Genomic DNA, 11,852 nt, shown 5'->3' on the forward strand with positions numbered 1-11,852 from the left:
CTCCAGCCTTGTCCTCGTCAACACTCACACCTGTGTTAACGAGAGAATCACTGACATGATGTCAGCTGGTCCTTTTGTGGCAGGGCTGAAATGCAGTGGAGATGGAACATTTTGGGGGATTCAGTTCATTTGCATGGCAAAGAGGGACTTTGCAATTCGTCTGATCACTCTTCATAACATTCTGGAGTATATGTGAAAATTAATATTTGTGTCATTCACAAAACTTTTGGCCACGACTGTATGTGGGTTGCAGACATCATGTCAGTGATTTGTTAGTTTTCTTGCTTCTGATGACCCGTCCCGCGTTCAAAATACGACCGTTTAAAAAAAATATGTTTTTGTTTCGAACGACCGTTTGAAAACTGAAATTGTTGTTTTTTGTAAATTGAAATTGATAACAAAACGTTGTCATGATTTCGATCGCTAACGTATCCCACTTTCCCAACTCACTGTTTAATCAAATTAAGTAACGTTAGCTAGCCACATTTACTTTGTTATTTGCTCGAGCACAACTTGTAGTCAACGATATGCCTAGAAACGACCGCAAAAAAAATGTCAAACGAGAGAGAAAAGGGAAAGTTAACATAGAATCAAAGGGAACAGTTACAGTAATCAACAGAGGACAAGAGAAAGTTCAACTTAAACCGCCAGTAAAACCACCGGTCAAGTCGCCGGTGAAGCAGCAGACGAAGCCAGTAAAAAACCCAGGTGGTCGGGGCCTTGGGAAAGCAGGGGCTAGACGTTTGGGTCAGCTATTGAAGCGTGCAATCCAAGAAAAAAATAATGTTACAGGAAACGAAAAAGTGCCTTTGCCAAGTGAGTGATCTAGCTACTTTGCCCCCATTCCCAGGTAGCACAAACCCACAGTTTCTGTCTGTGACAAACCTCTGGCCCGGTGCAGGCTAGATGTGGATGCTAACGTTACCCGGGAACCGGGGCCAGGATGGCATCTGTCAACTCCTAGCTGTTACACGAAGAGATCGGCACATTTTGACGAGGTCACTAGGTTTTGGATCAAGGTTGCTACACTACCCACATCCTTCGGAGAGCACATTCTTCATGATTTTCAAAAAGCAATTTTGAAGTATGTGATGTTTATGTCAATTAAAATATTTCATAACCAATGAGTGTATCTCTATCTTCATCTCGATCTGTATCCAGCGACCCCAGTTCGTCTCTTCAAGTACCAGGCAGAGGCTGCATCTGCACCCAAAACCAACAATGCAAGGCATGTGGCTACCCGGGTCTCCCAGCTCATCCTTCAGGTAGTCTCCCAGTGCATGCACCGGGGTGGCATCTCCATGGTGGACCTCAAGCATGCCCTGGCTGCTGGTGGCTATGATGTCACCAAGAACAACACCTGTGTGAACTTAGCTGTGAAAGGCCTGGTGAGGAAGGAGACACTGGTGCAGACTACTGGAGCTGGTGCATCTGGGTCATTTAAACTCAACAAGGTAACTGTTTGATTAATACATTTTTGTCCATGGTGGTTTTTGTTTTAGCTCCTTGGCAACCCAGAGGACCAAGCAGAAAACAGGAATTTGGAAGCCAGCAGCAGAGAATGGGAAGGCCTTTAAACCAACAGGAAAAGGACTGAAACCAGGAGCAAAAACTACTAAACCAACAGGAAAAGCTGTGAAACCAGCAGGAAAAGCTCTGAAACCAGGAGCAAAAACTACTAAACCAACAGGAAAAGCTGTGAAACCAGCAGGAAAAGGACTGAAACCAGGAGCAAAAACTACTAAACCAACAGGAAAAGCTGTGAAACCAGCAGGAAAAGCTCTGAAACCAGGAGCAAAAACTACTAAACCAACAGGAAAAGCTGTGAAACCAGCAGGAAAAGGACTGAAACCAGGAGCAAAAACTACTAAAAACAGGAAAAGGTGAAAAAGAAAGGACTGAAACCAGGAGCAAAAACTACAAACCAACAGGAAAAGCTGTGAAACCAGCAGGAAAAGCTCTGAAACCAGGAGCAAAAACTACTAAACCAACAGGAAAAGCTGTGAAACCAGCAGGAAAAGGACTGAAACCAGGAGCAAAAACTACTAAACCAAAAGGAAAAGCTGTGAAACCAGCAGGAAAAGCTCTGAAACCAGGAGCAAAAACAACTAAACCAACAGGAAAAACAGCTAAACCAGCAGGCAAGTCACCTAAACCAGCTAGCAAGGACAAAACAGTTGTAGGAAAAGGTCAAAGGGAAATAGGAGATAGACCAAAACATGTAAGCAAAAGCCACAAACCAGCAGGACAAGCATCAAAATCACCAGCCAAGGTCCAGAAAACAGGCTACAAAGCCCCTAAACCTGCAGGAAAGGCCTTGAAAGCAGCCAATCAGAAAACCTGCAAAATGGATGTAACCCCCAATACAAAGCCACGGATACAGCGACCTAGGGTTGCCAAAAGACGTGCTTCCTTGTGGAAATGGACCGAGAGTATGGACTAAAAGAGTAATATGCCAGTAGTAGATTTGTCAAATTACCTTAGCCTTACAATGTTATATTTTGTAAATCATATTGTTATTGGTTTTTATTATATTGTTACTCCCAAATTACATGTATATTGAGTGATTGTTCGACCAGTATTACATGAAAACATGATTTTTCTCCCCATCATGAGTGATAAATTGTTTTGTTCTCTACTCTCCAACAGTCTCTTTGACAAAGAACAATGTAAACATGAGGACAAACTATACCATTTATTTCCACTGTATAACCATGGGAACAATGATGCACTGGATACATATATAAAAAAAAACGACAAAAAAAAAAAGGTAAGAAGACCATATTTGGTGCCAAGTCCTTACAGATGGTATATTCAAAACAGTATTCATTTCATATTGGAACTTTGCCTAAGTTGAGAAATGTAACATACCATATTTTACACACAATACATACACCCATAGAATCATATGAACCCACAGGAGGTAATTGGTGAAATGGACCGTTTCTGTACAATGTTCCTTGACTGAAAGTGACTGTCCGATCCATTTCTAGTCCATATTGACAACAGTTTTAGCTGGAGCAGCAGTGCGCTGTCAACTTCATCACAACACACCCCAGACCTCCTCAAAGGCAGAGCACATCTTGGCACAGGTGAGGGCAGCAGAGAGAGGGTAGTTACTGATGGAAACAGTCTTCTCTGTGTAGTCCACATTCACCTAAGACAGGAGAGGACAAGCAGAGCTCAAACCAATGCATAATAATTTACCAAATTCCAGCTCCTTTTTTAATTGGTAGAGAATAAATAAACAAAATCAACCCCCAACATCTACATTTCTAACACACACTACCTACATCAACAGTACCTGAATCAGCTTCTGCCCCAGAGAAGTAGGATGAAGATGCCCCTTAACACTGATCTAAGGTCTGTAATGAGGGAGGGTAAGTGAAGCTGATCCTGGATCGGTGCACACGGACCGTTACCCTAGAGCCTTAAGCAAAACTCACCGCTCCGTGTGCAAACGCTCCGACCACCACAGCGGCGGGCCCCTCCTCTGGTACCACGGTGCGGGCGCCCACTGCCTCCCCAGAGGAGAAGGAGGTACAAATACGGGGGCAGCCAGGGGGCAGGTGGTCTGACACAGGGTTCTTGATGAGCTTCAGCAGGCGCTGGGGGCCGTCAGCCGCCCTCACACTCAGCTTGTGCAGGAGCTGGACTAGGAGACAGAGAAATACAAGTGGGATGAAACGAGAGAGAGGGAGATGTACAGTCATTTCTGGTCACAATTTGTAGACTTGTTTACGTTCTCCCACTATTAGCTCTGACAAATTGAACACCTTAGGCATTGGCGACTCCGTTAATCATACACTGTTTACCAGGGGGCAGGGCTACCGACGTTATGGCTAATCTGAAGATGGTGCTGGCTAAAGCTAAAACTGGCGAGTGTAGAGAGTATAGGGTTATTGTTATCCACATCGGCACCAACGATGTTAGGATGAAACAGTTTGCAGTCACCAAGCGCAACAAAGCTTCAGCGTTTAAATATGCTAGAAAGATGTGTCGGCATCAAGTAATTGTCTCTGGCCCCCTCCCAGTTAGGGGGAGTGATGAGCTCTACAGCAGAGCCTCACAACTCAATCGCTGGTTGAAAACTGTTTTCTGCCCCTCCCAAAATATATAATTTGTAGATAATTGGCCCTCTTTCTGGGACTCACCAACCACGGCTGGCCTGCAGAGGAGTGACGGACTCCATCCTAGTTGGAGGGGTGCTCTCATCTTATCTTTGAACATAGACAGGGCTCTAACTCCACAATGAGATAGGGTGCAGGCCAGGCAGAAGGCTGTTAGCCACCCTGCCAGTTTAGTGGAGCCTGCCGCTAGCATAGTCAGTGTAGTCAGCTCAGCTATCCCCATTGAGACCGTGTCTGTGCCTCGATCTAGGTTGGGCAAAACTAAACATGGCGGTGTTCGCTTTAGCAATCTCACTGGAATAAAGACCTCCTCCATTCCTGTCATTATTGAAAGAGTGTGATCTCAAATCTCAAAATAGGGCTACTTAATGTTAGATCCCTCACTTGAAGGTAGTTATAGTCAATGTACTAATCATTGATCATAATCTTGATGTGATTGGCCTGACTGAAACATAGCTTAAGCCTGATGAATTTACTGTGTTAAATGATGCCTCTCCTCCTGGTTACACTATTGACCATATCCCCCCGCATAGGTAGAGGTGTTGCTAACATTTACGATAGCAAATTTCAATTTACAAAAAAATACAAATAAAAGACGTTTCGTCTAGTCATGAAATCTATGCAGCCTACTCAATCACTTTTTATCTACTGTTACAGGCCCAATGGGCCGTAAACAGCGTTCCACACTGAGTTCCCTGAATTCCTATCGGACGTTGTAGTCATGGCAGATAATATTCACATTTTTGGTGACTTTATTATTCACATGGAAAAGTCCACTCGGAGCCATCATCGACTCAGTGGGTTTTGTCCAACATGTCTCAGGACCTACTCACTGCCACAGTCATACTCTGGACCTAGTTTTGTCCCAATAAATAAATATTGTGGATCTTAATGTTTTTCCTCATAATCCTGGACTATCGGACCACCATTTTATTACGTTTGCAATCGCAACAAATAATCTGCTCAGACCCCAACCAAGGATCATCAATAGCCGTGTTATAAATTCTCAGACAACCCAAAGATTCCAAGATGCCCTTCCAGACTCCCTCTACCTACCCAAAGAAGTCAGAGTCCAAAAATAAGTTAACCACCTAACTGAAGAACAAAATGTAATCTTGCGTAATACCCTAGATGAAGTCACACCCCTAAAAACAAATAACATTGACATAAGAAACTAGCTCCCTGGTATACAGAAAATACCCGAGCCCTGAAGCACGCTTCCAGGAAATTGGAACGGAAATAGCGCTCCACCAAACTGGAAGTCTTCCGACTAGCTTGGAAAGACAGTTCCTGAAGAGCCCTCACTGCTGCTCGATCATCCTATTTTTCCAACCTAATTGAGGAGAATAAGAACAAACCAAAATGTATTTTTGATACTGTCGCAAAGCTAACTAAAAAGCAGCATTCTCCCCAAAAGAGGATGGCTTTCACTGGCTTTCATTTTCACAGCAGTGATAAATTCATTACCGTCTTTGACGAAAAGACCATGATCATTAGAAAGCAAATTACGGACTCCTATTTAAATCTGCGTATTACTCCAAAGCTCAGTTGTCCTGAGTCACAACACTGCCAGGACCTAGGATCAAGGGAGACAAGTTTTTTCATACTATATCTCATGACACATAGATGAAAATAGTCATGGCCTCTAAACCTTCAAGCTGCATACTGGACCCTATTCCAACTAAACAACTGAAAGAGCTGCTTCCTGTGCTTGACCCTCCTATGTTGAACATAATAAAACGGCTCCCTATCCACCGGATGTGTACCAAACTCACTAAAAGTGGAAGTAATAAAGCCTCTTTTGAAAAAGCCAAACCTTGACCCAGAAAATATAGTTTGTCTCGGTGGATGGTTTGTCTTCTGACAAATCAACTGTACATTTCGGTGTACCTCAAGATTCCGTTTTAGGACCACTATTGTTTTCGCTATACATTTTTACCTCTTGGTGTTGTCATTAGGAAACATAATGTTTCACTGCTATGCGGACGATACAGAGCGGTACATTTCGATGAAACCTGGTGAAGCCCCAAAATTGGAAGCCTGTGTTTCAGACATAAGGAAGTGGATGGCGGCAAATGTTCTACTTTTAAACGTGGACAGAGATGCTAGTTCTAGGTCCCAAGAATCAAAGAGATCTTCTGTTGGATCTGACAATTAATCTTGATGGTTGTACAGTCATCTCAAATGAAACTGAAGGACCTCGGTGTTACTCTGGACCCTGATCTCTCAAGAATATTTCAAGGACAGCTTTTTTCCATCTTCATAACATTGCAAAAATCTGAACATTTCTGTCCGAAGATGCAGAAAAATGTATCCATGCTTTTGCCACTTCTAGATTAGACTATGGCAATGCTCTACTTTCCGGCTACCCGGATAAAGCACTAAATAAACTTGAATTAGTGCTAAACACATACCTACACGTACGCTACAGTCACAAGACACAGGCCTCCTTACTGTCCCTAGAATTTCTAAGCAAACAGCTGGAAGCAGGGCTTTCTCCTATAGAGCTCAATTTTTATGGAATGGTCAGCCTATCCATGTGAGAGAAGCAGACTCGGTCTCGACTAGAGGTCGACCGATTATGATTTTTCAACGCCGATACCGATTATTGGAGCCCCAAGAAAGCCGATACCGATTAATCAGACGATTTTTTAAAATTTATTTATTTGTAATAATGACAATTACAACAATACTGAATTAACACTTATTTTAACTTAATATAATACATCAATAAAATCAATTTAACCTCAAATAAATAATGAAACATGTTCAATTTGGTTTAAATAATGCAAAACAAAGTGTTGGAGAAGAAAGTAAAAGTGCAATATGTGATATGTAAGAAAGCTAATGTTTAAGTGCCTTGCTCAGAACATGGGAACATATGAAAGCTGGTGGTTCCTTTTAACATGAGTCTTCAATATTCCCAGGTAAGAAGTTTTAGGTTGTAGTTATTATAGGAATTATAGGGCTATTTCTCTCTATACAATTTGTATTTCATATACCTTTGACTATTGGATGTTCTTATCGGCACTTTAGTATTGCCAGTGTAACAGTATAGCTTCCGTCCCTCTCCTCGCTTCTACCTGGGCTCAAACCAGGAACACATCGACAACAGCCACCCTCGAAGCAGTGTTACCCATGTAGAGGACGGGGAACAACTACTCCAAGTCTCAGAGCGAGTAACGTTTGAAACGCTATTAGCGCGCACCCCACTAACTAGCTAGCCATTTCACATCGGTTACACCAGCCTCATCTTGGGAGTTGATAGGCTTGAAGGGGTGGGTATAATTTGTGGAACGTTCCAACAGGAATCTGTTCCAAAAAACGTAAAGTAAAAGGTTGCCAACCAACAACGCATACAAAGTAGCAACGCATGCAAACCTAGCTAACTAGCTGCCGACGAATAGGCATCAACTCACCACGTAGCTTATTCTTAATGTTTGTCCATGAGGACAGACATTTTTCGGAATAAACGTGATGAGTGAAAAGCGCAATGAAATAGACCACTCCCTACCCGGTATCTTATTCTGCCGCTATACAACTTTGTATGCGTTGTTTTTTTGCAATCTTTTTATTTACCAAGTTTTTGGAATAGATTTCTGTTGGAACGTTCCACAAATTATACCCACCCGGGTTGAAGTCATAAACAGCACAATGCTTGAAGCACAGCGAAGGGCTGCTGGCAAAACGCACGAAAGTGCTGTTTGAATGAATGCTTATGAGCCTGCTGGTGCCTACCACCGCTCAGTCAGACTGCTCTATCAAATCATAGACTTAATTATAATATAATAAACACACAGAAATTCGAGCCTTAGGTCATTAATATGGTCGAATCCGGAAACTATCATCTCGAAAACAAAACGTTTATTCTTTCAGTGAAATACGGAACCGTTCTGTATTTTATCTAACGGGTGGCATCCCTAAGTCTAAATGTTCCTGTTACATTGCACAACCTTCAATGTTATGTCATAATTACGTAAAATTCTGGCAAATTAGTTCGCAACGAGCCAGGCGGCCCAAACTGTTGCATATACCCTGACTCTGCGTGCAATGAACGCTGGAGATGTGACACAATTTCATGTTAGCAGGCAATATTAACTAAATATGCAGGTTAAAAATATTTACTTCGTGTATTGATTTTAAAGAAAGGCATTGATGTTTATGGTGAGGTACATTGGTGCAACGACAGTGCTTTTTTCGCAAATGTGCTTGTTAAATCAACACCCGTTTGTCGAATTAGGCTGTGATTCAATGAGAAATTAACAGGCAACGCATCGATTATATGCAACGCAGGACACGTTAGATAAACTAGTAATATCATCAACCATGTGTAATTAACTAGTGATTATGTTAAGATTGATCGTTTTTTTATAAGATAAGTTCAATGCTAGCTAGCAACTTACCTTGGCTTCTTGCTGCCCTCGCGTAACAGGTAGTCAGCCTGCCATGCAGGCTCCTCGTGGAGTGCAATGTAAGGCAGGTGGTTAGAGCGTTGGACTAGTAAGCGAAGGTAGCAAAAACGAATCCCCCCTGAACAAGGCAGTTAACCCCCGTTCCTAGGCCGTCATTGAAAATAAGAATGTGTTCTTAATCTGACTTGCAAAGTTAAATAAAGGAGTAAAAAAAAAATATATATATTTATATATCGGTGGCCAAAAATACTGATTACCGATTGTTATGAAAACTTGAAATCGGCCATTCCGATTAATCGGTCGACCTCTAGTCGCGACCTTTAAGTCTATATTGAAGACTCATCTCTTCAGTAGGTCCTATGATTGAGTGTAGCCTGGCCCAGGGGTGTGAAGGTGAGCGGAAAGGCACGGGAGCAACTAACCGCTCTTGCTGTCTCTGCCTGACCGGTTCCCTTCTCTCCACTGGGATTCTCTGCCTCTAACCCTATTACAGGGGCTGAGTCACTGGCTTACTGGTGCTCTTCCATGTCGTACCTAGGAGGGGTGCGTCACTTGAGTGGATTGAGTCACTGACGTGATCTTCCTGTCCGGATTGGCGTCCCCCTCGGGTTCGTGCCGTGGGGGAGGTCTTTGTGGGCTATACTCAGCCTTGTCTCAGGGTAGTAGGTTGGCGGTTGAAGATATCCCTCTAGTGGTGTGGGGGCTGTGCTTTTGCAAAGTGGGTGAAGTTATATCCTGCCTGGTTGGCCCTGTCCGGGGGTATAGTCGGACAGGGCCAGTGTCTCCCGACCCCTTCTGTCCCAGCCTCCAGTATTTATGATGCAATAGTTTGTGTCGGGGGGCTAGGGTCAGTCTGTTATATCTGGAGTATTTCTCATGTCTTATCCGGTGTCCTGTGTGAATTTAAGTGTATTTTCTCTCTCTCCCCCCTCCTCCTCAGGACTACCTTGCCTGATGACTCCTTGCTGTCCCCAGTCTACCTGGTCATGTTGCTGCGCCAGTTTCAACTGTTCTGCCTGCGGCTATGGAACCCTGACCTGTTCACTGGACGTGCTACCTTGTCCCGGACCTGCTGTTTTGGACCCTCTCTCTCTACCGCACCTGCTGTCTCTAACTCTGAATGATAGGCTATGAAAAGCCAAGTGACATCTACTCCTGAGGTGCTGACCTGTTGCACCCTCTACAACCACTGTGATTATTATTATTTGACCCTGCTGGTCATCTATGAACGTTTGAACATCTTGGGCCATGTTCTGTTATAATCTCCACCCGGAACAGCCAGAAGAGGACTGGCCACCCCTCAGAGCCTGGCTCCTCTCTAGGTTTCTTCCTAGGTCCCGGCCTTTCTGTGGAGTTTTTCCTAGCCACCATGCTTCCACATCTGCATTGCTTGCTGTTTGGGGTTTTAGGCTGGGTTTCTGTACAGCACTTTGTGACATCAGTTGATGTAAAAAGGGCTTTATAAATACATTTGATTGATTGGAGAGAAGGATGGTAAGAGAGTGAATGTATGAAGAGAAATTAAGCAGAACATTACTGGCTTACCCATGAGGCCACAGAAGCGGTTGAATGTTCGGGGGATGCGTGTCTGTGGGTTGATCTCAATCAAGGCGTTCCTCTCTGTGTGGATGTAAACCTGCAGGAGACCTGCCCGGTTCAATGGACTGTCCATCAGCATCAACAAACACTGGGGAACAATTACAGGATATGGCTGGGTTAGAGGAGCGAAGAAGAAAGATGACTGGTGTTCCAGGGTCAATGTGAAAATGACAGCTTACCTGATGTGTAATGTCAGGTCTAATCTTCCCAGGGTCCCGTCCACTTTTAATGATCATGCCCTTGTGTTGGTCACAGTTCAGCAGTTCAAATGTCTTGCCAACCTGAGGGGAAAGAGTACACCATGATTGACATCCTGTGTAGTGCTAGGGCAAAAACCAAAACATGTACCCAGGGGGGACCCAGGACCGAGTTTGGGAAACCCTGCTTTAGGACATGCATCAGTGGGCCTTCAGGCAGGAGCTAACCAATAGCAAATAGTTTCATCCTGGTTCATTCATAGTCACAAAAACAGTTACCGTGCAGAATACAATAGTTATATCACACATCTACCAGGCAAGTCTGGTTGAACAGGAAGCTATCTAAATTGTTTATATCCAATAACGCGGGTAGTCAGAGACGCAGCTAGCGGTAACGTTAGTTTGCAAACACAGCAGTTAGATGGCGAAAGTGAATAGCGAAATACTCGTCTTTACCTTCACTGTTTCCAGCGTTGCCCCCTCTAAAATAACTACTAGTCGCCTTTCCGCCATGCGATCGTGCAGGCTACGCATATGTTTTGCTGGTTTGGGTTCATATTCGTCTAAATGCTCAAGACCACGCTTGTCACCACTGTGGGCTTCCATGTTGCTTCGGGAAGGTAGTCGCCGGAATAACGCGTCATACTGATGGAGGAGTTTTGCCAAGGTTCTACCGCTCATTTCAATAACTAGGCAGCGCAGGTCTATGGCGGCAGATTGACGTGGACAGCATTTTCTGAGGTGAACTGACAAAGACATACCTCGAACAACAGATAAAACCTCACATAAACTGTCATTGATTTTGGGCAGAATTATCTCAAACAATGGCATATGGGCTTTTTAGGTGAGCGCTGATGCAGCCCTATGAAAGGCAGTGCCCACTTTGTCTTAAGGCATCATGTCCATTCCCAGCCGCCTCTCCAAGGTGCTGTTGGAGAGACGCAGAGCTCCACCAACATTCCGTCAAAACATTAATCTAACACAAATAATGTAGCAGATATAGTATATGGTAGAAATAGTATGTGGCCTTTTCTGTAGCTTTCAGGCCGGAGATAAAATGTATGACAATGGAATTAGAAGGAAACTTTTTACAATCAAATAGCCTAACCCAAATAGCTCCCAATTATTAGTCCTAACAGCTTGCCTGTCCACAGTTTTAACCTAGCTATTATAAACATGTTGTTTAACAAACACATTAAATGTATACGTTGTATACGTATTACTCCATAAGAAATACAATCCCCTAAACATAAAAAAATGCAACTTTCTTTTGTAGAATTATCAGCCACACATCTATGACCAAACCTCACCGATTCCGAGGGTTGGGGTTAAATGCGGAAGACACATTTCAGTTGAATGCATTCAGTTGTACATCTGTCTAGGTATCCACTTTCCTTATTTAGTTACAGTTGAAGTCGGAAGTTTACATACAGTACACTTAGGTTGGAGTCATTAAAACTCGTTTTTCAACCACTCCACAAACGTCTTGTTAACAAACTATAGTTTTGGCAAGT

General features: G+C 43.4%; 1 protein-coding gene across 1 annotated transcript; it reads right to left on the reverse strand.

The window, feature by feature from the left end:
• Positions 1 to 2,680: 2,680 nt before the first annotated feature.
• emg1 (EMG1 N1-specific pseudouridine methyltransferase) lies at positions 2,681 to 10,999 on the reverse strand. The gene is made up of 5 exons (XM_014153932.2): positions 10,795 to 10,999; positions 10,321 to 10,422; positions 10,088 to 10,229; positions 3,447 to 3,655; positions 2,681 to 3,157 (listed from the first exon to the last, which is right to left on the reverse strand). The coding sequence occupies exons 1-5, from the start codon at positions 10,942 to 10,944 to the stop codon at positions 3,044 to 3,046; spliced, it is 717 nt and encodes a 238-aa protein (XP_014009407.1). The 5' UTR covers positions 10,945 to 10,999; the 3' UTR covers positions 2,681 to 3,043.
• Between the last annotated feature and the right edge of the window lie 853 nt (positions 11,000 to 11,852).

The sequence above is a fragment of the Salmo salar genome, chromosome ssa05 (genome assembly GCF_905237065.1).
Source record: "Salmo salar chromosome ssa05, Ssal_v3.1, whole genome shotgun sequence".
In the NCBI taxonomy this organism is placed as follows: domain Eukaryota; kingdom Metazoa; phylum Chordata; class Actinopteri; order Salmoniformes; family Salmonidae; genus Salmo; species Salmo salar.

Coding starts and splice junctions, on each gene's coding strand:
- emg1 (XM_014153932.2), bottom strand. CDS start 10,944: ATGGAAGCCCACAGTGGTGACAAGCGTGGTCTTGAGCATTTAGACGAA. Junction 10,230..10,320: donor GACCTGACATTACACATCAG/GTAAGCTGTCAT, acceptor ATTGTTCCCCAG/TGTTTGTTGATGCTGATGGA. Junction 3,656..10,087: donor CCGCTTCTGTGGCCTCATGG/GTAAGCCAGTAA, acceptor TCTGTCTCCTAG/TCCAGCTCCTGCACAAGCTG.